The 20,866-nt window shown below is 58.6% G+C and overlaps 1 protein-coding gene across 1 annotated transcript; it reads left to right on the forward strand.

Moving 5' to 3' along the window:
- Positions 1-12,740: 12,740 nt before the first annotated feature.
- JUND (JunD proto-oncogene, AP-1 transcription factor subunit) lies at positions 12,741-14,661 on the forward strand (the record flags this gene model as incomplete). Its single annotated transcript, XM_084614331.1, is given in 4 exon segments — positions 12,741-12,824; positions 12,826-12,909; positions 12,912-13,034; positions 13,036-14,661. Coding segments are annotated over 4 exon segments (1,308 nt in total). The 3' UTR covers positions 14,053-14,661.
- Positions 14,662-20,866: the final 6,205 nt, after the last annotated feature.

The following is a 20,866-nucleotide window of genomic DNA, read 5'->3' on the forward strand; positions in this document are numbered from 1 at the left end:
GCAGGACTGGTACCATGTGAGCCAGCAGCACCCCCTCCCCAGGCGCCTGCCCTGCTATTCCCCCAGCCCAGGGAGGGAGATGTTTGGAGAAGACCAGGGAGATGGAGCAGGCCTCTGAGCAGGTCAAGACCCACCCCAGGGCCAGGGCAGCATTGTCCCCTGCAGCCTATGCTCCACCTGGGGTCACCAGCACCTGCCCCTTCCCCCCTGGCATGGGGGAGGTTGGGAGCCCTGCTCTGCAGCTGTGTGCAGTGGGGCCAGATGTCTCAGATGGTGGCTCTTGGGGGCATGGCAAGGCCGCTCCCCAGCCAGCAGGCAGTGCTCCCAGTGAGCCTGTGTCCTGAGATCCTGACGGGACGCCCACATTCCTCCCTCCTAGCTGGGTCCCTTCGCTCCTCCTCAGCAGCCTCCATCACCGCCTTGGCTTTCCCCAGGGTGGGGCGCTGTGTTCACTGCTGCCCACTGTCACCCCAGCACCCTGGCCTGCTGGGACCTGCTCCCAGCGACTCCCACTTCTCCCATCAGACGTCCCTTCTTCCCCTTTCCCAGGGTGAAACCCACTGGGTTATTTCCACTCCAAGCTCCGGATCTTCAGCTGGCCCCAGGCAGCATCACTGGAGCCCTGTGGGTTGCCTCCAGCCGGGGATCTCCGTGGTTCCGCCTCTGGCTATTTTGCCGTTCTCACTGGTTCTTGCAACTCCTCCCAAATTCATATTATTTGCAAATGCAATGAGATGCTACATACCCCCCCCCAACCCCCGTTGCAGACCATTCATTCAGTTACACTGAGCCCTGCCAGGCCCCTCCCCGGACCCACTGCAGTAGGTTGCCTTTCCTCCCATCTGCTTTGTTTCCATCTCTCCAGCCAATTCTCAGCCCCTAGGCCAGTGCTCAGAGCCAGGCCAGAGCCAGTACATGGTTTAGGGAGGCTTGTTTTAGACACTGCTCCAGTTCTGAGTGTCGCCAGAGGGGAAAGGGCAGGTTTGATTGACACTTTGGAGCAGCCCCTTGACGTGAAAGTGTGCTTTCCTGGGGAGGTCAGTGGCCGTTGGATCCAGCTTTAAACCCACCTGGCTGTTTATTCCTCCAGGCTCAGGGACGAGTCTCTGCTGGTTGGTTTTGTGCATTTACCAGGCTGTTCTCAGCACTGGCGGGAGAGTCAGAAATGATGGCTTTGCACAAGCGTGGTCACTTTTGTTGCACGACTAGCAATAATAACGTGCTGAGGGCTGGCCCTCGTGGGGGGCACTTACACACAGTGTCTCTGGGACTGGCATGGGAGGGAGGCTTGCACAATTGGGCCCTTATTGTGAAATAAGTGTTCTGTTCTTTTATCGGATCCCACTTTTCCCTCCGTTCACTTGCTCGGAGAGGGGCCATGGGGCAGCAGCAGCCTTTACCAAGGCAAATCGTTGGCTGCAGCACCTGGAGGCTGCTGGCCTGCCCGGCTCAGATGGGCCAGCCGTGCCTGCACCCCGCAGTTGTGGTCAGGCTGGTGACTGGATCTTTTCTCTCTCCTCAGGTGTCCGCTCAGAGCAGGCCAAGGGGATTCTGAGGCCTGCTGCAGACCGTATGTGTGAGGACTCTGAAGAGCAAAGGGCACCAGCCGTGCACAAATCAAGGGGAGCTAAATTCTACCAGGGTGGTATCACGTTCCGTGCTGTGAGCAGCTGCCATCTCTCCCCCTCTCTGAAGTGCACAGACCTATTGCTGCTCTCTCCGTGGGATCTGGAGGATGCCGGAGAACGGCCCTTCGTCCTTAAATCGGGAACTCTGCCTTGCAACCCTCCCAGTCCTGCGGTCCTGCGCTATGACGCATGAGCAGCATGCAGCCCTTGGGTTCCAGGGAGGGGGCTGGCTCTTTGCAGTGCGGTGAGCAAGGCCAGATTCCCTCCACCTGGGAACCGTGGGGCAATGTGAACATTCTTGCTGCAAAACAGGAAGTGAAATCAACTGTCTCATGGAAGCCAGAGAGCGCCAAACCCTGGAGAGGAAGTTGGTTTGTTATTCGAATGTTTCTGTCTCTGATAAAGCGCAGCGCTGGGCGTCACAGGCCAACCCCCTCCCTGTGGGAGCCTCCTCTCCCTCTGTGCTGAGTCTTGAGCGGCAAGCTGAGAGCAGCTCACCAGTCTGACCTCGTGAGCTGGAGGGTGGGGGAGGAGAGAGGGCTCTAGGCACAGGAGCTGCTCCCCTGGCACAAGTCAGCCCTGCAGATCCGGGTTGGGGAGGGGAGGCAGGGGAGCCTGCTGCAGGGTTGAGAGTTATTTATCTAGATTTAAACACAAGGAGGAAGCTGCTTCACCATTGCCCTGGTTGCCCTGGTGATTCCTGGGAATCCCAATCCACAGAGGAACAAGCACTCAGCAGTATGGCTGTGCTCACACACAACCAGAGCCAGCTAGTGTAGACAGCCACAGCCCAGCCCCTGCCTGCCCCACGCCCTCACCGGGACCGGCTGTGCAGTGTGGCCTGAGGGCAGCTGCTCTGGGCCAAGGGGTCAACAAATTCCCAAGCATGGGATTCTTGGGGTGACAGCCCTGCCAGGGGCTCCCCTCCCATCTCCTTCAGAGGGGGCAGGGGGAGCAGATCCAGCTGGAGCTTGACTTTGACAGCTGCATGGAGAATGAGGCCGGGCCCAAAATCTCCCACAAGGGGACTGCGATTACCTAGGCCTGGTCCTTTGGCCTCTCCCCCAGCTCAGCTGCAGTGGTCTCAGCCAGCTGGCTCTCACCCCGCAGTCCCAGCCAGACACTGGCTCGGTGCTCAGCTGGGCAGCCGGGGCCAGATGAGGCAGAGCCATAAAGCTGGGTGCGGTCTCTGTACTGAGCACACCGCACCCCATGGCTCCCCACTTCCCCTTCTAATGCTGAACCGTGACCACAGCTCTCACCTGGGCTCTCCCCAAAGGCAGAGAGAGCAGCCGCTGGAGGGCCACCTCCCACCCTAGGACCCACCAGGTATGACAGTCAGACCTAGTGCTGGCTCTGCCAGCCTGGGCTTTCAGGGGACTCCTGTGCGCTGGGACAAGGCCCCTCCCCGCTCTCCAGAGCAGCAAGTTAGACTCCAGCACTCAGCACCCACTCTGGCTCCCAGTGAGGCCAAGGGGAGTTTTGCTGGTGAGCTCAGGGGACTCGGGTTTCCAGAAGTGCTGGAGCCCCAGGAGCTCACACTGACTTCAGTGGGAGAGGCCCTTGCTCCGAACCTCTGGAAATCAAGCCTTCCTTCTGCAAACTCTTGGAGCAGGGAATATGCTGTTGGCCTTCCCCTTGGCCTCCCAGCTCCGGCACTGGGGAAGAAGTTGGTGTGCGATGCTGTGGTTGGCTTTGCTTTTGGTTTCTCGGAGTCCTTCAGAAACTCCCTAATGACTAGGCAGAGGTTGCAGCATTCCCATCTCCTGCTGTTTTCTTCCTGGGTAACCTGATCCCAAAGAATCTGCATAGGTTTAGCATTCCCAGCTGGTACTTCCCACAGCCTGATCAGATAGTCACCACTCACCAGGTCCTTTGTTCCCCCAGCTGCATTCTGATTCCTCAAGAACTTGGCCTTGCTTGGCACCCTCTCCTGGGCTGTAACTTCCAATGGCCTTGAGCTAACGTTTCCTGAATAGTTTATTTACCTTAGAAAACAAAGCCCCCGTCTATGGATTCTATGTAGCTTGACCAGTGCAATTGATCCTGTCTCACTGGGCTGTGTCTGGAAAAAGGCAACATACCTAGATTTGCAAACCATACGCTGGCCATGTGCTGACAAGGCTGCCCTGTGTTCCCAGCATTCCCGCTAGGAATAAAGGGGAGCAGATGGTCAGGTCTTCTAGCTGGGGGATCAAATTACAGTGAGTTAATTGACTGGACTGAAAGCCTGACCTTGCTGGAGATCTCTCTCCTGTGGTTACCAGCCTGCTGGGAGAGGAGAGACCAGAGTGGTGGGTAGCTACTGTGGGATATCGCCTGCCTCTGCGCCCACACAATGATCTTCACGCAGGGATGCTGCATGTTGTTGCCCATGGATGGCCTCTGGGGAAGGCGGCTGTGTCATTTCTGGTGTCTCCGGACTGCTCTGACAAGGGAGCACCCGTGGGGTGTGGGAAGGTTGCCCCTTGTCACAATGCACATCCTAGTACATCTCCCCTGGGGAGGAGCGAAAGTGAGAGCTGGACAGAGAGGAGACAGCAGAGCATAGAGAAGGAGAGCAGCCCCCTCCCCCCCCGTTCTGCTTCTGTTCCCCCATCTCCCCTCCCCAGCCTGTCTCCCCTTCCTCCCCACCTTGCTGCTTTCTCCTCTTTGCCCCTTCCACCCCCACATTTCTTACCCTCCCCCTCTGGCTGAGCATTTCCCCTCCATTCCCCACTGAGCCCTGGCCCCTCTGCACAGCGGGGAACCCTCCACATGGGAAAAGCCCTCCAGGGAGGAGGAGCCCCATCTCTGTGTTCACTGTCTCCAGGATTGTCACAGCTGGGCAGGGACGGGTGCTGTGCTAGGACATGGGGGCCCAATGGGCTGGGCAGGAGGTGGGCACCCTCCCTAGTCAGCAAAGCCAAGTCATGAGAGAGTTGTAAAACCAGGCTCGGAAGGACCCCTTTAATTTTAACCCTGCCTGGGGCCTGCACATCTCAGCTGGGATGGCTTGAAAACAGCTTTGGGATGCTGTCTGGGCATCTTGTGACAATTGCCAAGCCCCGTGACCCCAGCTCTCAGCCTTCATGGCTGTTCTGTAAATCCCCAGGTGTACAGAGCTGGAAACACTGACAGCCATTGCTGCGGGGGCAGGCGGGGGCAGCGCTTGGAGCACACGAACCCCCTAGGGCCTCAAATCAGCTGCTCACTCTGTATGGGTGTGAATGGAAAGGACTGTAAGCTGTGAAGCTTTATTAGGGCTTTGCAGGGACCTGGGAGTGAGGTCATGAGGCACCAACATACAGACAGACGTGACCTAATGCTAACAATCCAAAACTTAAAGTATGGGGTAAGCAAAGCGGGGCTGGTATCTGTCCGGAGCCGAAAGCAAAGCAGCGGCAAGGGGTGAGGCAGATGTCACCTCTGTGATGCACAGACAAGATGGGGCTGTGGTTCCAGAATGAGAGTTTTCTGAGATCTTTCCCTTGGCTTTCTCCTGCATGCCCTGATGGCAACCCAGGCTCAGGGATTTCATCCTGCAGCCTCAGCCTTGGCACTCTGACATGTCCACTTGACCTTTGCAATCTGCCGCAAACGCGGAGAAATCGCTTGGTTTTCGCCTCTCGAGTGGCATGCAAAAAAGACTTGCCGAGCGCCGTGCTCAAGCTGCGGCCTGGCAGTCAGGAGCCTACTGAGGTACAAAGGAGACTCCTGCCGAAGGCCGTGCGGATTGTTATTTATTGTGCACTCTTCCCCTCGCTCCTGGCTTTATGCAGCAGGACAGTATAAAGCTCACAACTGATAAAGAAAAACTCCCTCAGCTCTCTCAGGAGTAACCTTCCGCCCTGCCTGGCAATGGGCTGGATCCTACAGTCCTGCTAGCATGGTGCAGCGCTTCTCAGCTGTTCTGGGGCATCAGGCGGGTTTGCTGGACTGCCTGAGGCTGAGCCAACTGGCACTTCCTGCTTCCCTTCCTTAAACTTGCATCACATGATTCTTACTATGCCAAAGGCCTGGCCCTGTGCTTCCTGCATCCTTGGGCTCTGCACAGTCAGGGACAGATCCCACTGGCCCTGCACCCGGGGAGGGCCCTTGGAAAGCTGAGGGGGGTAACTCTGGTGCACACTGGGGGGCAGCAGCCAGTCCCTGCTTTACCTGGGGGCTCAGAGAATTAATTTTTAAAATTAGGCTGAACTAATGGCAACTCTGCTGAGCAACACAAAGCCATGGGTGAAATCCTGGCCCGAGGAAGTCCATGAGTGTTTTGCCACTGCAGTGGGGCCAGGATGTCACCCTAGGAGTCGGCAGCCATTCTGCCCTGGCTGGTTGCATGCTCTCCTACCCCAGGGTGCTGTTCTGTTCTGTTCTGTGGGGTCACCGTGGGACCACACAATCCTGGAAAAAGTCTGAATTCCAGGCTGAGGTTTAGTGCTCTCCTTCAGTGTATTTCCACTGTCTTGCCTCCGAGCACCATGGGTGTGCCGGGATATGGGGCGAACCTGTTGGATATGGGTATGGATATGGATATGGGTCAAACCCGGGGATATGAGGCTAGCACAGAGAACCTGCAGTGATAGCTCCCCAGATCTGGCCCCAGTGACAGGGCAGAGGCAGAGCCCTGGCAATGCCAGGAGACAGGCAAGGATGAGAGACTATATCAGCCTGAGGCTTGTGTTACAGGCACTCAGCCCATATGAGAATGTTCCTTTGCACCTACACAAAAGATGACAGGCAGCTGAGCCATGTGTCAGCCCTGCACACGCACTGGGGTTCCCGGAGGGTTGATCTGGAGTTGTGTGTAGATATATCTAGTTGTCCAGGCCTGCTATTTTGGAGTGGCTCAGAACAGCTCGACCCACCAAGGCATTTTGTTCTGGAAAATCATGCTTTGAAATAGCAGAGACATTGTACTTAAGTTGGCCAGATAGCTGCTGTCTGAGCGCGCAGAGTCCCTATACACTGGAATGAGGCCAAGCCCTGGCATGGCAAGGGCTGCCGTGGCTGCGATGTGTGCCGCCCTATGGCAACCCAATTACAGAGCCCACACGAAATGAGGCCACAATTAGCTTCACAGAGCCTGTCGCAATGTGAGAACGAAAACAACTTCCAGGCAAGTTGGAACACCATGAAACCCAGGGCAATGAAAACAGCTGCCTCTGTGCAGGGAAGAGCAAGTCCCATCCGCACTGTGCTGTGCTGCTCAGAGGTGAGTGTCCTTGACTAAGCAGAACAACTGGGCACCAAACACTCCCCGACTCTGTCACTGACTCACTTTGTGGCCTTGGCCAGGTCAGTTAATCTCTGTCCCATGTCTGTACAATGGAGATTAGCCCCAGACCAATCACTGGCCACGCAGGGAAGTGCGGAGGATTTGCACTGGTACGGTGTATGGAGGATCCTCAGGGTATTCCTGCAACCGTGCTGGGAACAAGCCTCCCAGCCCGGGCAGACAGACTCGCATTCGCTTGGCCTGCGCTAACGTGCTAAAAACAGCAGCGTGGACACTGCAGTTTGGGCAGCCGCTTGGGCTAGCACCCGAGCTCAGACTTAGGGGGTCGAGTGAGCTGGAGCATCCCAGCTGCAATGTCCACACGGCTATTTGTAGTGCACTAACTCGTGTCTGGGACGCTCGCTCGCCACGGCGGGATGGCCATCCTGGAGCATTCACAATGCCAGAGGCTGCGGCACATCCCATAAGCCTGGGTTAGCTATTCTGTCTTTGGAGCTAGACTGCTGAAAGACGTATGCCAATTGCCGAAGATGCTAGGGGCATCCAGGGTCATTAAAAACTACAGTTCATCACCTTGCGCCTTCCACATGGTCTTGCCAACAACTTGCTGTGAAAAAGCCATTCCTGAACTTTACAGCTATTGAACGGAGAAACTCAGAGGCAGCTTCCCCAACCGGTAACCTGAGCCACAAGCCTTAATGTCCTGCCCACATGGCCAGACTCAGGCAAAGGCCTCGCACCACGCCCCAAGGTTAGCAAACGTGGGCTCTGGGGGCCAGCAGGGAAGCAAGAGGCAGAGTCAAGGGGCCTCTGTTGAGGATGGCCTGTCAGCAGCTGCCAGATGTTCACATCTAGGGTCTGAGCGCGGGAGCACCTCGGCTGACCTTGGCGGCGCAGGGGGACAGAGGCGGTACTTAGAGCGCAAACCATATAAGGCCATAAAGCTCCTCTGGGAGACTTTCTGGGCTGAAAGGCCTGGGGCTGAATTGTAGTGGGGCCCCACTGACAAGCAGAAATTGGTTCTGTGATGGGTGAGAGAGCAGTCATTTACACCTGATGTTTTCTGAGCGCTCAGAATACAATCAGGATATTCAGCAGCAGGCTGGGCTGTAAGGCCAGAGGGGACAGATGAAACTGCAAGAGGACTCACAACAAATGTCCTCAGAAAGTTCTGATTGCCCTTGGGGGGAGAGCTCAACAGCCCTGGGGCTCATTTCAGGTTTCTGTCTTAGGTCAGCTCATGCTTCAGCATTTCAGCCAGCCACCTGCAGGGCTCAGGAAGGGATCCCCCCACAGGATTCTGGGGGAGGAGGGTTGAGCTCCTTCCGCTGAAGCATCACAGGGATGGCTCTGGCTGGAGCTGGGACATTGGACAGGGAGGGCTGGGCTCTGGGGTGACGCTGAGCATTGTCTCTCAGGTGCTGGGCTGGCTGGTTCTTGGTCACGTGCTCAGGGTCTAATTGGTCACCATGTGTGGGGTCAGGCAGGAATTTTCCCCCAGGTCAGACCAGCAGAGACCTTTGGGAGGGGGGCGTCACCTTCCTCTGCTCCGTGGGGTGCGGGCTGCTTGCCTGGATTCTCTGGGTGTATCTCACAATCCTTTCCCTGCCCCTGCGGGGCCTTGGGCACATCTCGATCCCTCCTGCTCTCGGCCTGTGGCACGTACAGCCTAGCCTCCTGCAGGCTCATCTCGGCTGGTGGGGCTAGGGGCCCGCACTGTACAGGAGCTCAGACTAGAGGATCCAGTGCCTTCGGCTTGTGGGCTCCCGCCCACGTGTTTGTGCCAAATCACGGTCTGGTGGGGGGAAGGGCTGTGTACAATAATTTATTGCCAATAAATACAGAATTAAATTAAAATATTGGTGACGGTCTGAGTGCCACTGTGCTCTGCCGGCTGGAAGCCGGCCACCCCTGCTGCCTGGGTTGCTATGCAGGTTCCTTTAGGGCACAAACATCACCAGTTTGGGCAGGAATAAACTCGTATTAGCTGGTGAGGGTTTGTATGAACCCAGATCTGCCACTCAAGCTCCTACTTGCTTGGAAAAGAGGCCAGGCCTCCCCGAAACCTGATGGAGGAAAAGGGCTGCCTCCACCCCTACCTATCTGAATGCTGTTTCTGTTTTTCATCCCCAAACTAGTTACACTTCATTTTTAATAGAGCCCTGTAATATTAACCCTTCCCTGCCTCATCTCGCACTCCAGCACAGGCACAAACAGCCCAGAGCCAGCATCTCCGCTTTGGGCTCTGTGAATTTCTGAGGTGGAGCAGGTCCGGGGAGCCCACTGATTCTGACTGGGCATTTTGCTGTCGCCCTCAGCGGGTACTGGATTGAGGATTTGGATTGCAGAGAGGAGCATAGAAAAATTATGTGCAAAATTTTGGAATACAGAAACTTTTAAGAAAATGCTGATTCGGCCACTGATTCTGTGGAAGTGGCCAAGTCGGACGTCCTTCCAGTTCATTTCCAGCACGGTCCCCCTTGGTGCTGCATTAACCCTCTGTTGAACACACAGCTCTCCAGGAGCATCCCCCCCATCCCAAGAGCCCTTGCATTGGGACACCTTCCTCCAGTCAAGCAGAGGTGCATGACAAAAGCAGGGCCGCTCCTTGGGGGCTGCACGTGCTGCCTCCGCAGCAATCCCAGCCAGGTCTGGGCTGCAGGGCGACTTTGCTCCCTCTGTCTCCTGGAGTCAGGGGAGCAAATACAGCCTTGTTTAAAAGAAAGAAAGTCCAGTTGCTTTTCCACAGTCGTCTGCTTGTGCCACCCTTGTGCAGTGCCCATGGTGAGCTAATCTCTTACCATCTGGTCACAATTAACGATAAAGTAGGAAATCGTTCTCCAGCCCAGCCGGTATCTACAGATACTGAATGGGGGAATCACAACCGTCTCCGATTTTTTCTATTCTTATCGCAAATGGCAAAAGCCTATCTTGGTTTCCAGCAAGTAAGGAGTTAATTCTGCGCTTGGCCCCCCTCCCAGGTGTCTCAGATGAAGTAAGGAGGCAGGCGGGGAGTGAAGGCCCAATCAGGAAATGGTCTATAAAGCAGCTGACAGCCTGGGCTAGAAGCCTGACTGCTGGCCCTGGAGTGAGAAGGTGGGTTTCTCTGGTATGAGGTGATGCTCAAAGGCTGAAAACTCTTTGTGAGTGAAGGGTTTGTTTTGCCACGGAGCTAGCTGACCCTGCCTGTTTGCACAAATGGGTATTTTTGGGGTAATTTTATATGGAGCTTTAATTGCTCTGTTCTTAAGGGACTGCTGAAATCCCAGCTCTTCCTCCCAGCTCCCTCCTTTCCAGTTTTATTTGATTTTTAAATTTAAAAATCAAATACCCTCCCCCTGCAACTGCATCCAACTAGGTAATTGCATGTCCCTAGACCTCCTCCCCCAGAATCAGCCTGTACTGAACAAGTGCCTGCCCTGACCCACCAAATGGCTTTCCAGCCTGGCAACAGTTCAGTGTAGTCTTCATTTATACCAGTGTGTTACCATGGAGAAGGTAAATTAAGTCAAAACATCCCCTCTGCTAAGGTGAGGTTTGGCTTTGACTGTAGGGCACCTGCTTCCTCCTTGAGACGGGGGAGGAGGGGACCTGCCATTGATGCTGGGTACCCAACGGGGGCCTGATGCTGGGATGGGCTGAGCTGTCCCACTGCTTGTGGAAGCTAATGGGGTGCAGGAGGGACAGGTCCAGTCCTGGGAGGCTGGAACCCCTTGGTGTCATTGCAGCGGGGCTCTAGTGGGTGGGCGCTGGGCGGCATGGGTGCAGGGAGGGACAGGTCCAGTCCCAGTCCCAGGGGGCTGCAACCCCTCAGCATCATTGCAGGGGGCTCTAGTGGGTGGGTGCTAATGGGGTGCAGGAAGGACAGCCCCAGTTTTGGGGGGCTGCAACCCCTTGGTGTCATTGTGGGGGGCTCTACCAGGTGGGTGCTGGGCGGCGTGGGTGCTAATGGGGTGCAGGTGGGACAGCCCCAATCCTGGGGGGCTGCAAGGCCTCTGCGTCGTTGCAGGGGGCTCCAGCGGGCGGGTGCTAATGGGGTGCAGGTGGGACAGGTCCAGTCCTGGGGGGCTGCACGCCCTCGGTGTTGTTGGGGGGGGGCTCTAGCGGGTGGGTGCTAATGGGGTGCAGGGAGGGACAGGTCCAGTCCTGGGGGGCTGCAACCCCTCGGTGTCGTTGTGGGGGGCTCCAGCAGGCAGGTGCTGAGGGGGTGCAGGCGGGACAGGTCCAGTCCTGGGGGGCTGCATGCCCTCGGCATCATTGGGGGGCCTCTAGCGGGCGGGTGCTGAGGGGGTGCAGGGAGGGACAGGTCCAGTCCTGGGGGGCTGCACGCCCTCGGCATCATTGGGGGGCCTCTAGCGGGCGGGTGCTGAGGGGGTGCAGGGAGGGACAGGTCCAGTCCTGGGGGGCTGCACGCCCTCGGCATCATTGGGGGGCCTCTAGCGGGCGGGTGCTGAGGGGGTGCAGGGAGGGACAGGTCCAGTCCTGGGGGGCTGCACGCCCTCGGCGTCGTTGTGGGGGCCTCTAGCGGGCGGGTGCTAATGGGGTGCAGGGAGGGACAGGTCCAGTCCTGGGGGGCTGCACGCCCTCGGTGTCGTTGTGGGGGGCTCCAGCGGGCGGGTGCTGAGGGGGTGCAGGGAGGGACAGGTCCAGTCCTGGGGGGCTGCACACCCTCGGTGTCGTTGTGGGGGGCTCCAGCAGGCGGGTGCTGAGGGAGTGCAGGGAGGGACAGGTCCAGTCCTGGGGGGCTGCACGCCCTCGGCGTCGTTGTGGGGGGCTCCAGCGGGCGGCTGCTGAGGGGGTGCAGGCAGGACAGGGACAGGTCCAGTCCTGGGGGGCTGCACGCCCTCGGCGTCGTTGGGGGGGGCTCCAGCGGGCGGGTGCTGAGGGGGTGCAGGGAGGGACAGGTCCAGTCCTGGGGGGGGGCTGCACGCCCTCGGTGTCGTTGGGGGGGGCTCCAGCGGGCGGGTGCTGAGGGAGTGCAGGGAGGGACAGGTCCAGTCCTGGGGGGCTGCACACCCTCGGTGTCGTTGTGGGGGGCTCCAGCGGGTGGGTGCTGAGGGGGTGCAGGCAGGACAGGGACAGGTCCAGTCCTGGGGGGCTGCATGCCCTCGGCGTCGTTGGGGGGCTCCAGCGGGCGGGTGCGTGCTGAGGGGGTGCAGGGAGGGACAGGTCCAGTCCTGGGGGGCTGCACGCCCTCGGTGTCGTTGTGGGGGGCTCCAGCGGGCGGGTGCTGAGGGGGTGCAGGGAGGGACAGGTCCAGTCCTGGGGGGCTGCATGCCCTTGGCGTCGTTGGGGGGCTCCAGCGGGCGGGTGCTGAGGGGGTGCAGGCAGGACAGGGACAGGTCCAGTCCTGGGGGGCTGCACACCCTCGGTGTCGTTGTGGGGGGCTCCAGCGGGCGGGTGCTGAGGGGGTGCAGGGAGGGACAGGTCCAGTCCTGGGGGGCTGCACGCCCTCGGCGTCGTTGGGGGGCTCCAGCGGGCGGGTGCCGCGGGGTGACTCGTGCAGGGTGACGCGGTTTGGCAGGAGGCTGGGCGCCAGGGGCTGCCGGGGCGGGTCCCTGGATCCCCGCGGGACCCCCGGCGCCGCAGCTGCGGGCTCGGCTCCCAGCGCGCGCCGACAGCCACCCCGGGCCGGGCCCGCGCGCCAACCCCCCGTGACCCCGCCCCCTATGACATCAACCCAGGGGGCTCCGCGCTGTTGTGCCGTTTACAGGCCGGTCGCCGTGGTGACGGGGGCGGCCAAGGAGGCGGGGAGGGGCGTCGTGGCCGTGCCCCGCCCCCATGCAAATGTGCCCCGACCAGAACGTCATCTGCAGCCAATCCTGGCCGCACGCGGTGACCTCATCGGGCTGGCGCTGGGTATTTAAGGCGGCGCGGGGCGCCCCCCCGACGCGTGTATGCGAGAGCGCGGAGCGGAGCGCGGGCCGCGTCCAGCCTGTAACGCCCGGGGCCGCTGCAGCCGGACCGGGACCGACCCCCACCCCAGCGCCCGGGGCCGCTGCAGCCGGACCGGGACCGACCCCCACCCCAGCGCCCGGGGCCGCTGCAGCCGGACCGGGACCGACCCGCCCCCCTCGCCCTCCCCCCCCCGCACGGGGGCAGCCCCAGCGGGACCGACCCCCCAGCCGCCCCGGTGCCCGGTCCCCCCAGCGCAGCCTCCTGCAGCCGGCGCCGGAGGCTCGGCCCGGCGCCCCGCGGGCGCAGCCGCCCGGCGCCCCCCGCAGCCGGCGGGGGAGGATGGAAACACCCTTCTACCATGACGATGTGTTGAGCGCCTCGGCCCCGTCCCGCGGCGGCAGCAGCAGCGGCCTCCCCCGGCCCTTCCCCGGCTGCAGTATGATGAAGAAGGACGGGCTCGGGCTCAGCGACCAGGTGGTGGCCACCCTGAAGGCGCCCAGCCAGCCGCTCCACCCGCTGCGGGGCGCGGCCGGCGGCGGGGGCGAGGGCCCGGCCCTGCTGAGCTCCGCCGAGCTGGGCCTGCTGAAGCTGGGCTCGCCCGAGCTCGAGCGGCTCATCATCCAGTCCAACGGGCTGGTCACCACCACGCCGACCAGCAGCCAGTTCCTCTACCCCAAGGTGACGGCCAGCGAGGAGCAGGAGTTCGCCGAGGGCTTCGTCAAGGCGCTGGAGGACCTGCACAAGCAGAACCAGCTGGGGGCGGGCGGCGGCGGCGGCGGCGCCGCCGGGGGGCCGCCCGGGGACCTGCCGCCCGCCGCCAGCCTGGCCCAGCCGCCGCCGCCGCCCCCCGAGCCGCCGGTCTACGCCAACCTGAGCAGCTACCCCGGCACGACGGTGAACTACGCCACCGAGACCGTGCCCTACCCGCCGCCGCCCGGGCTGGGGGGCGCCCCGCCGCATCCGCGCCTCCAGCCGCCGCTCAAGGACGAGCCGCAGATCGTGCCCGAGGTGCCCAGCTTCGGCGAGAGCCCGCCGCTGTCGCCCATCGACATGGACACGCAGGAGCGCATCAAGGCGGAGCGCAAGCGGCTGCGGAACCGCATCGCCGCCTCCAAGTGCCGCAAGAGGAAGCTGGAGCGGATCTCGCGGCTGGAGGAGAAGGTGAAGAGCCTCAAGAGCCAGAACACCGAGCTGGCCTCCACCGCCAGCCTGCTGCGCGAGCAAGTGGCTCAGCTCAAGCAGAAGGTGCTGAGCCACGTCAACAGCGGCTGCCAGCTCCTGCCGCAGCAGCACCAGGTGCCGGCCTACTGAGCGCGCCCGGGCCGGGCCGGGGCCGGGGCCGGGGCGCACCCGGGGGGCCTGCGCCGCGCGGGGGGCGCGCACAGCGGACCGTGCCCGCTGCCCGTAGCGGGGCTGTGCGCGCCCGGGGCGCCTGAACTGAGCCGGGGCCCTCGGTGCGGGGACGCTGCGGACGCACGTGCGGGGCGCCAGACAGGCCCGGGGCCGCTGTCTCCCGGGCTGCGGGAGCAGAGGGGGCGCTGGTCCGGGCGCCGCAAGACTCGGGAGGGGCCTCTGCCTTGCCGGGGGGCTGTGGGCGCAGTGGCAAAGCTGGGGTGGGGGGCGCCCGGCTCGGTCAGCCGGAACCCGTATCGCCTACCGAGCGCTCCGGCGCGGACTCCTGCCCTCGCCAGGGCTCGGACAAGCTCGGCCCCCCGGCTCCGAGCGCACGAATCCAAGAGACTGCAGAGCTACCCAGGTTCCGCCTCTGCAGAGCCGGGCCTGGGGCGGCCCCAGGCGATAAGCTCCAGTGTTCTGTTGTTTGAAGTGTTTTTGCTCTATTTATGTTTATACTGGGCCCAATGTTCCTCCCCCTTGTTCTATGCTCCACATTCCAGTGTGCAGTAAAGTCTTGTGCCAGGAGCTGTGTCCGCTGTCTCTCTCTTCTTCCCCCCCCCCTCCCCACCGCAGGAGAGGTGGTGTAAAGCCAGCCACCAGCTCTGCCTAATCAGAGCTGGGTTGGTTGTTGCTTGCTGGGCGCTGGCCTGGCTGGTGCTCCCCAAGGCAGAGGGAAGGAGGCTCCCCCCCCCCCCTTCCCTGACCTAACTACTTGTTGCAGAAAGGAGGAGAAGCTGCGCTGAGCTCCAGTTATGGGGTGGAGGTGTCATGTGGTCAAGCGCTCCCCCTCCTGCCCATTGTGGAAACTACATCTGTGCGCCCCCACAGGAAGAAGCTTCCCAGCTGGGTTCTTGCTGAGAGTAGAGCTTGGCCCTGGAAGCATCTATCGCAGGTGACTATCCTTGGGGGAACGAGGCGTTTAAACAGCAGCTTGTGGTGGTGTGCTCTGAAATGTTAGACACCATAATTGGGGCAATTCCTTGTAAGGACACCTGGTCTAGTTGCAAGTCTGTGTTCATTTCAGGCTGCCCTTTCCCTGCTGGTTAGTTGTGGTGGCGGCTGCTGGAGTCTTGCTGTTCTGTGAATTAATAGACAGGCCTCAAAGGGGTGACTGGGGGCAAAAAATGAACTGTCAGGTTCTTGGGTCCATCACCTGTGGCACTTGTCTTGGCCTGGCGTGCACAAAGAAGGGTAGAAAGAAGGAAATGAGTTGAGAGAGAAAATGGAAGTGAAGGGGGCTGCTTGGTTTCTTAGAAACCCTATGACTAGGCAAACTTCTAGCTAATTGTAATTGACAGCTCTGCAAGTTTCTTCTTGAAAACGAACTTAAGCCCTAAACACGTAGGTTGCCTTGGCCAGTGGCCTGTGATACTAGATTACAGGAAAGGTCCAAAATATTTTACCTAAGTGGCAGCTCTGTCTTGCTAAGATTTGCAGCAAACTGGTCAAGAGCTTAAAGGAAAATGCCTTTTTCAAAGTGTAAAACAGTGTCAAAGATTGGGTCAGACGAAACTTTCACACTGAGGTGTCTTAGTATCTGACAGTACCACAGCGGGGTTGGTGGTTTCTAGAAGGGATAATCTTGCAAAATCCAAGACCGCAACAGCTCATTAGGTGAGTTTTGGTCTAGGCTCTAATTTTACAAGAAGTCTAAGTCACATTAAATTTTATCCACTTGGTGTATGACTGCATGTGGGCCCACTCATACAGGCCTGTTTACTGAAGGAGCACAAGGAAGGGTCTCCTTGTTGTTTTTCAAGGTTAACTTGATCATGCTCAGGTTGGTTTTCATCGGGCCAGGAAAATGGATTGTGAAATACTCTAATGGTAAAGCTCAGGGTGAGAGGAGTCCTCTAACATTTCCACAGTGGTCTGAGATCCTTTAAAAACTAGCCACTTTTAATAGGACTGAAATGGGGTGTGTACAGCTTATATGGTACTTGGTTGTGCAATGCTAGGCCCAGAGCTGGCTGGCTGTCACTGATACTGGTACATAATCTAAATGGTGAACAACCGGTGAGGTGGATTCCAGCTTTGCTCAGGCCCTAGGGGGAAATAAAAACAAACTTTTGCCAATGGGAAAGGCAGCATTCATAGGAGCTTTATTTTCAGCATTCCAAGACAGTGTTGTAAAATCTTTAAAGAATGTGTCCTTAAAGGTTGCACTTTGTTGTGGGAGCAAGGAACCAGTTGTGTCTCCTGCCTGGTCTTTACTGTAGCAGATAACCCCCAACTTCTGTTCCCAACCCTGTGGTGACATCAGGAATGACGCTGAGCCAGAAATGAAGTGAACAAAAGAGCAGTATTCCTTTGAGTGCTGTTCCCAAGTGGTGACGCCCACGCTTGGCGGGAGGAGCCATGCTCCAAGTAATGACTTGTCTAGGGAAGCCAGGTGGTGCAGTGGGTCTGGTACTGGCCTGCTGGGGGGTGCCACCTCCTGAATGGCCTGTGCCCCCGGCCCTCATCGCTGCTTGGCTTGGCAGGTTGCATGCATTAGGTGGTGCAGCTGGACACCTTTCAGGGACTCTTCAAAACCAGCAGCCTGAGGTGCCCAATCTGAGTTCACTATCAAGAACGAGAACGGATGCCAGATCAGTGTCATGCAGCCTTTAATCATAGAGATCTTTGTTTTCTGTGTTGTATCTAAAAACAACTACTCAACACCAGAACCACTGTGCTTCCCTGGAATGAGAAACTGAGGGTGACAAACCACTTTGTTTCTAACAACTTATACATTGGCTGGAACATTCTAAACCCTGGCAGCAAGTCAGCGGGCGAAAACTTGTCCTGGGAAGAGGGGGAAGGTGGTTTAAAGCTCTTATAATTTATGCTGGGAGATTGCTTGGCACTGAGTCTTTTCCTCATTTGTCTAAACAGGCAACAAAACTGAGGGGAATAAAAACCCATTTGCAGCCAATATACATTAAAGCTCAAAGCTAGCCCAAAGCAGGGACTCCGCTTCCCAGCCCCAGCCAGCAGTCCCCACGCTGAGAACAGCTTGTACAGGATAAAATGGCTGGAAAGCCTCCTTTTGCGTTTTGCCTGGAAAGGCTGGGGAAGAAGTCAGATTTCTGGGATTGCCCAGAAGAAGTCAGAAGTGGATTTCCCTAACTGCTTAGTTTGCAGGTGCTGGGGTCAGACTAATCCCCACCCTGCTAAAGGCTTTTCTCAGACTGAGTGAAATAGCCTAAAAAGTGTTTTTTGTCTATGCTTCTGTCCTGAAGCCAACCTGAAACAAGGGATGGTGGAGCTAAACACCCTGCTTGGGAGCCGGACTCCTCTCTCCTCTTTCTCCCAGGCCCCCCACCCCGGTTGCTCTGGGGCCCAGAGCCTCACTCACCACACAGGGGACTCAGCCCCAAATGCGTGGTCTGGGTGTAGCATTCAGGTGCTTAACAGTGGTAACCTCGATTGAAGGGAAGCACAGCTGAGACCCTGTCCTTTGAGCTGGGCCCCTGGCCCTGGCTTTGCATCTCAGCAAAATTGTTGAGGGGTCAGCTCATGCCCCACAGCCTGAGAGCCTGGAGCCTCTGCCTCCCTCCTGCTGCTTGTTCTCCCCTTGCTCTCCCTCGCCTTCATCTCCCGTCAGCTGCTGGCACTGCCCTGGACTGAGTGCTTCATTCTCTCCACCCCTTGTGGGGTTCAAAGTGCTCCCTTCCCATCTGCCTACCCACCCGTGAGCCACGGACCTGGGCTTTCCCGCTGCCCCTCTGTCCCATTGCTGTCCATGGAGAGCACTTTGGCCGCTGCCCCTACCTGGACAGCTGCAGAGAGAAAGCTCTGTCTGCCTTCCCCCACCATGCTACTCCTGCCTCTCCTTTGGCAGTCTGGGCTGTCCATCCCACCTCCCACTTGTGGGAGCATCCACCCTGCTGCCTGGGGTGATTGGTGTTGTTGGCAGCCCCAGTCCTGTGTTCTAGTGAAAGCAGTCCTAGTCAGCGGGGGGTAGGCCCTGCCCCAGAGCATCTGATGGCACCAGGTCCGCTCCCCCCCAGCCTCAGCAGCCACAGACTGGAGTGCACGTTCCAGCTCACCCACCCTTTGGAAGCAGTGGTGAAGGGTCAGGTGTCCTGGTGTCCCCGGGCAATGCTCTGGAGCTGCTCCCTACGAAGCCAGGCAGGACTCTGGGGAAGTCTCCTCTCTGGGAGAAGCCTGTCTGCAGGACACACAGCTCACCCGGCTTCCCCCTTCCTGGGTCTGACCTCGGAGCATTCAGCATCCTCTGCCCTTCTGTGCACTTCCCACAGCGAGTCTGCCCAGGTGGGGTCCTGGGGAAGCCAGAGGGTCCTGCCCCCCAACTCCGCAGTCAGATGCGACTCTCAGTCAGCCAGTAACACAGAAGGTTTATTAGATGACAGGAACATGGTCTAACACAGAGCTTGTAGGTGCAGAGAACAGGACCCCTCAGCTGGGTCCATTTTGGGGGGCAGTGAGCCAGACAGCCACGTCTGCCCTTCACTCCATGTCCCAGCCAGCCCCAAACTGAAAGTCCCTCCAGCCCCTCCTTCTCTGGGCTTTGTCCCTTTCCCCGGGCCAGGAGGTCACCGGATTCCTTTGTTCTCCAACCCTTTAGCTCTCACCTCGAAGGGGGGAAGGGCCCAGGCCATCAGTTGCCAGGAAACAGGGTGTCGGCCATTCTCTGTGTCCAGACGCCTGCACACACCTGCCCTCTAGGGCTCTGCAATGATCATACACCCTTATCCCACCCTCTAGATACTTAAGAACTGCACAGGGGAAACTGAGGCACCCCCACACTATTCAGAGGAAACATTAAGAACAGCCCGGCTTTGTCACACCAGGTTTTTTGTGTGCACTGGCAGGTGGGCAGCGGGGGGCCTGGGGAGCTGGGGGGCACTCAGAGAAACCCAGCACCCACCGCGTGGGATTGCCCAGGCACCTGGCAGAGCAGCTGGGTCTGGGCTCTCTAGGGGCTGGCCCTGGGGGGAGCTGAGGGACTTTTCAGGGTCAGGATGACTGTTGAATGACAAGAAGGCCCCAGGGAAGGGAAGGATGGGCTGGGGACAGGAGCCGCTGTGGCTTCCTCTTGCCTTCCACAGAGATGCTGCAGGGTGAGGTCAGGTTTAGGGGTATGTGATCAGATAGAAGGGGCAGGGCTATCATCTCTCTTCCCCCTCCTCCCGGCCCAAACCTAGGGGACATGGCAGTGAATAGTGACACTGTCAGGTGCCTGATCTCCTCACATGCAGGCACAGGGCAGAACTGCTCCTGCAGGACCCTAGGGCTGCACAGAAGGCCTGGCCCTGCTTGCAGGTGCTTTGCTCTTTCACATCCATGCATGTAGCAGGTGACGCCTCCTGCTGGGGGGCAAGCGCCTCTCCCAGTGCACTGACTGGCTAGGCTGCAATGGGTGTTTTCCCCATAAATCCACCCCCCCTTCCCTGCCCCTTTGTCAGGGGCATGGCATCCTTTTAAACAGAGCAGTGACTTCCCTGTATGCATCCCATGTAGGCCCAGTGCAATGGGGGTGGGGGGGGAGAAGAGGACATTTTAAACCCCTCCCCCCCACTATCTTCAAGGGATCCAAAATTGTCAGGCCAAAGCACGTAGGGGGTTATCCAGGGTCAAGGATCGGAACAGCTGCAAATGGGAGAGTCTTCAGTCTCCATGTAAATTATAAATCACAGCAAAATACTGACACAGAAGCCAAATCACTAAAGCTTTTGTAAACCCGTAAAAGCCCAGATTCCACAGAGCTCTGACTAGCCCCTGGACTCCTCGCAGGGAGCTTATTTTTGAAATGGTGACATCCAGGGCCCCAGAATACCCACTTGCCCCCGCCCGCAATAATGGACCCCTAGAACCAGCCCTGCCCCAGCCTAGCACTGGCCCTGACTCCCCATGGGACCCTGGGGGCAAGGGGCTCCAGCTAGGATCAGTTAGTTGATGGCTGGCTGGAGGCTTGACCACGTGAAGCAGGACACAGTGGTGAAGTTATTGTTCAAATGGTCACACAGGGGCTGGTCACTATGGCCATCTGCCTTTGAACTCTGCACAACATTGCTCTGCTAAAGGCGATGGGGCTGGTTCCAGAGTCTGCATTCCCTCTTTGTGCTGCATCAGCTCCAGGGTCATGGGCTGTGGAGTCAGCTCATATGGGGTGCTGCCTTAAGCTACTCCCTGCTGATGTGGGGCCTGGCTTTCCCGAGTGCAGAGCCCCCGCCCTGCCAGCGGGAACTGGGGGCCGCAGGCCCTTAGTGCTGCAGAGATGAGGGGCCCTGTCATACCTTGAAGCTGCTGTCTGAGAAGCATGGGGCTAGTCACACGGATACTGACCTCCTTTGTAAAGCGCTTTCAAATCTGCTGCAGAAAAGCACTAGAGAAGAGCTGCTGGGTAGCACTAGGATTATGTGGGGGAATGCGACCTAGTGATCTGAGGAAGGGGGTTCAGGCTCTGCTCTGTTTATAGAAATAGCTGGGTCCTCTATTGAAGCTACCTCTGGGGTGGAGCACAATGGCTTTTGGACAGCACTGAGTGACACTGCACAAGGGTTCAGGCAGGAAGAAGATGACCGGTCATCTCCACAGGTTTCGGAGTAGCAGCCGTGTTAGTCTGTATTCGCAAAAAGAAAAGGAGTACTTGTGGCACCTTAGAGATGAACCAATTTATTTGAGCATAAGCTATTTTCCACAGTATGCATCCGATGAAGTGAGCTGTAGTTCACGAAAGCTCATGCTCAAATAAATTGGTTTGTCTCTAAGGTGCCACAAG

The sequence above is a fragment of the Lepidochelys olivacea genome, assembly GCF_965140295.1.
Source record: "Lepidochelys olivacea isolate rLepOli2 genome assembly, chromosome: 25".
NCBI classification, from domain to species: Eukaryota; Metazoa; Chordata; order Testudines; family Cheloniidae; genus Lepidochelys; species Lepidochelys olivacea.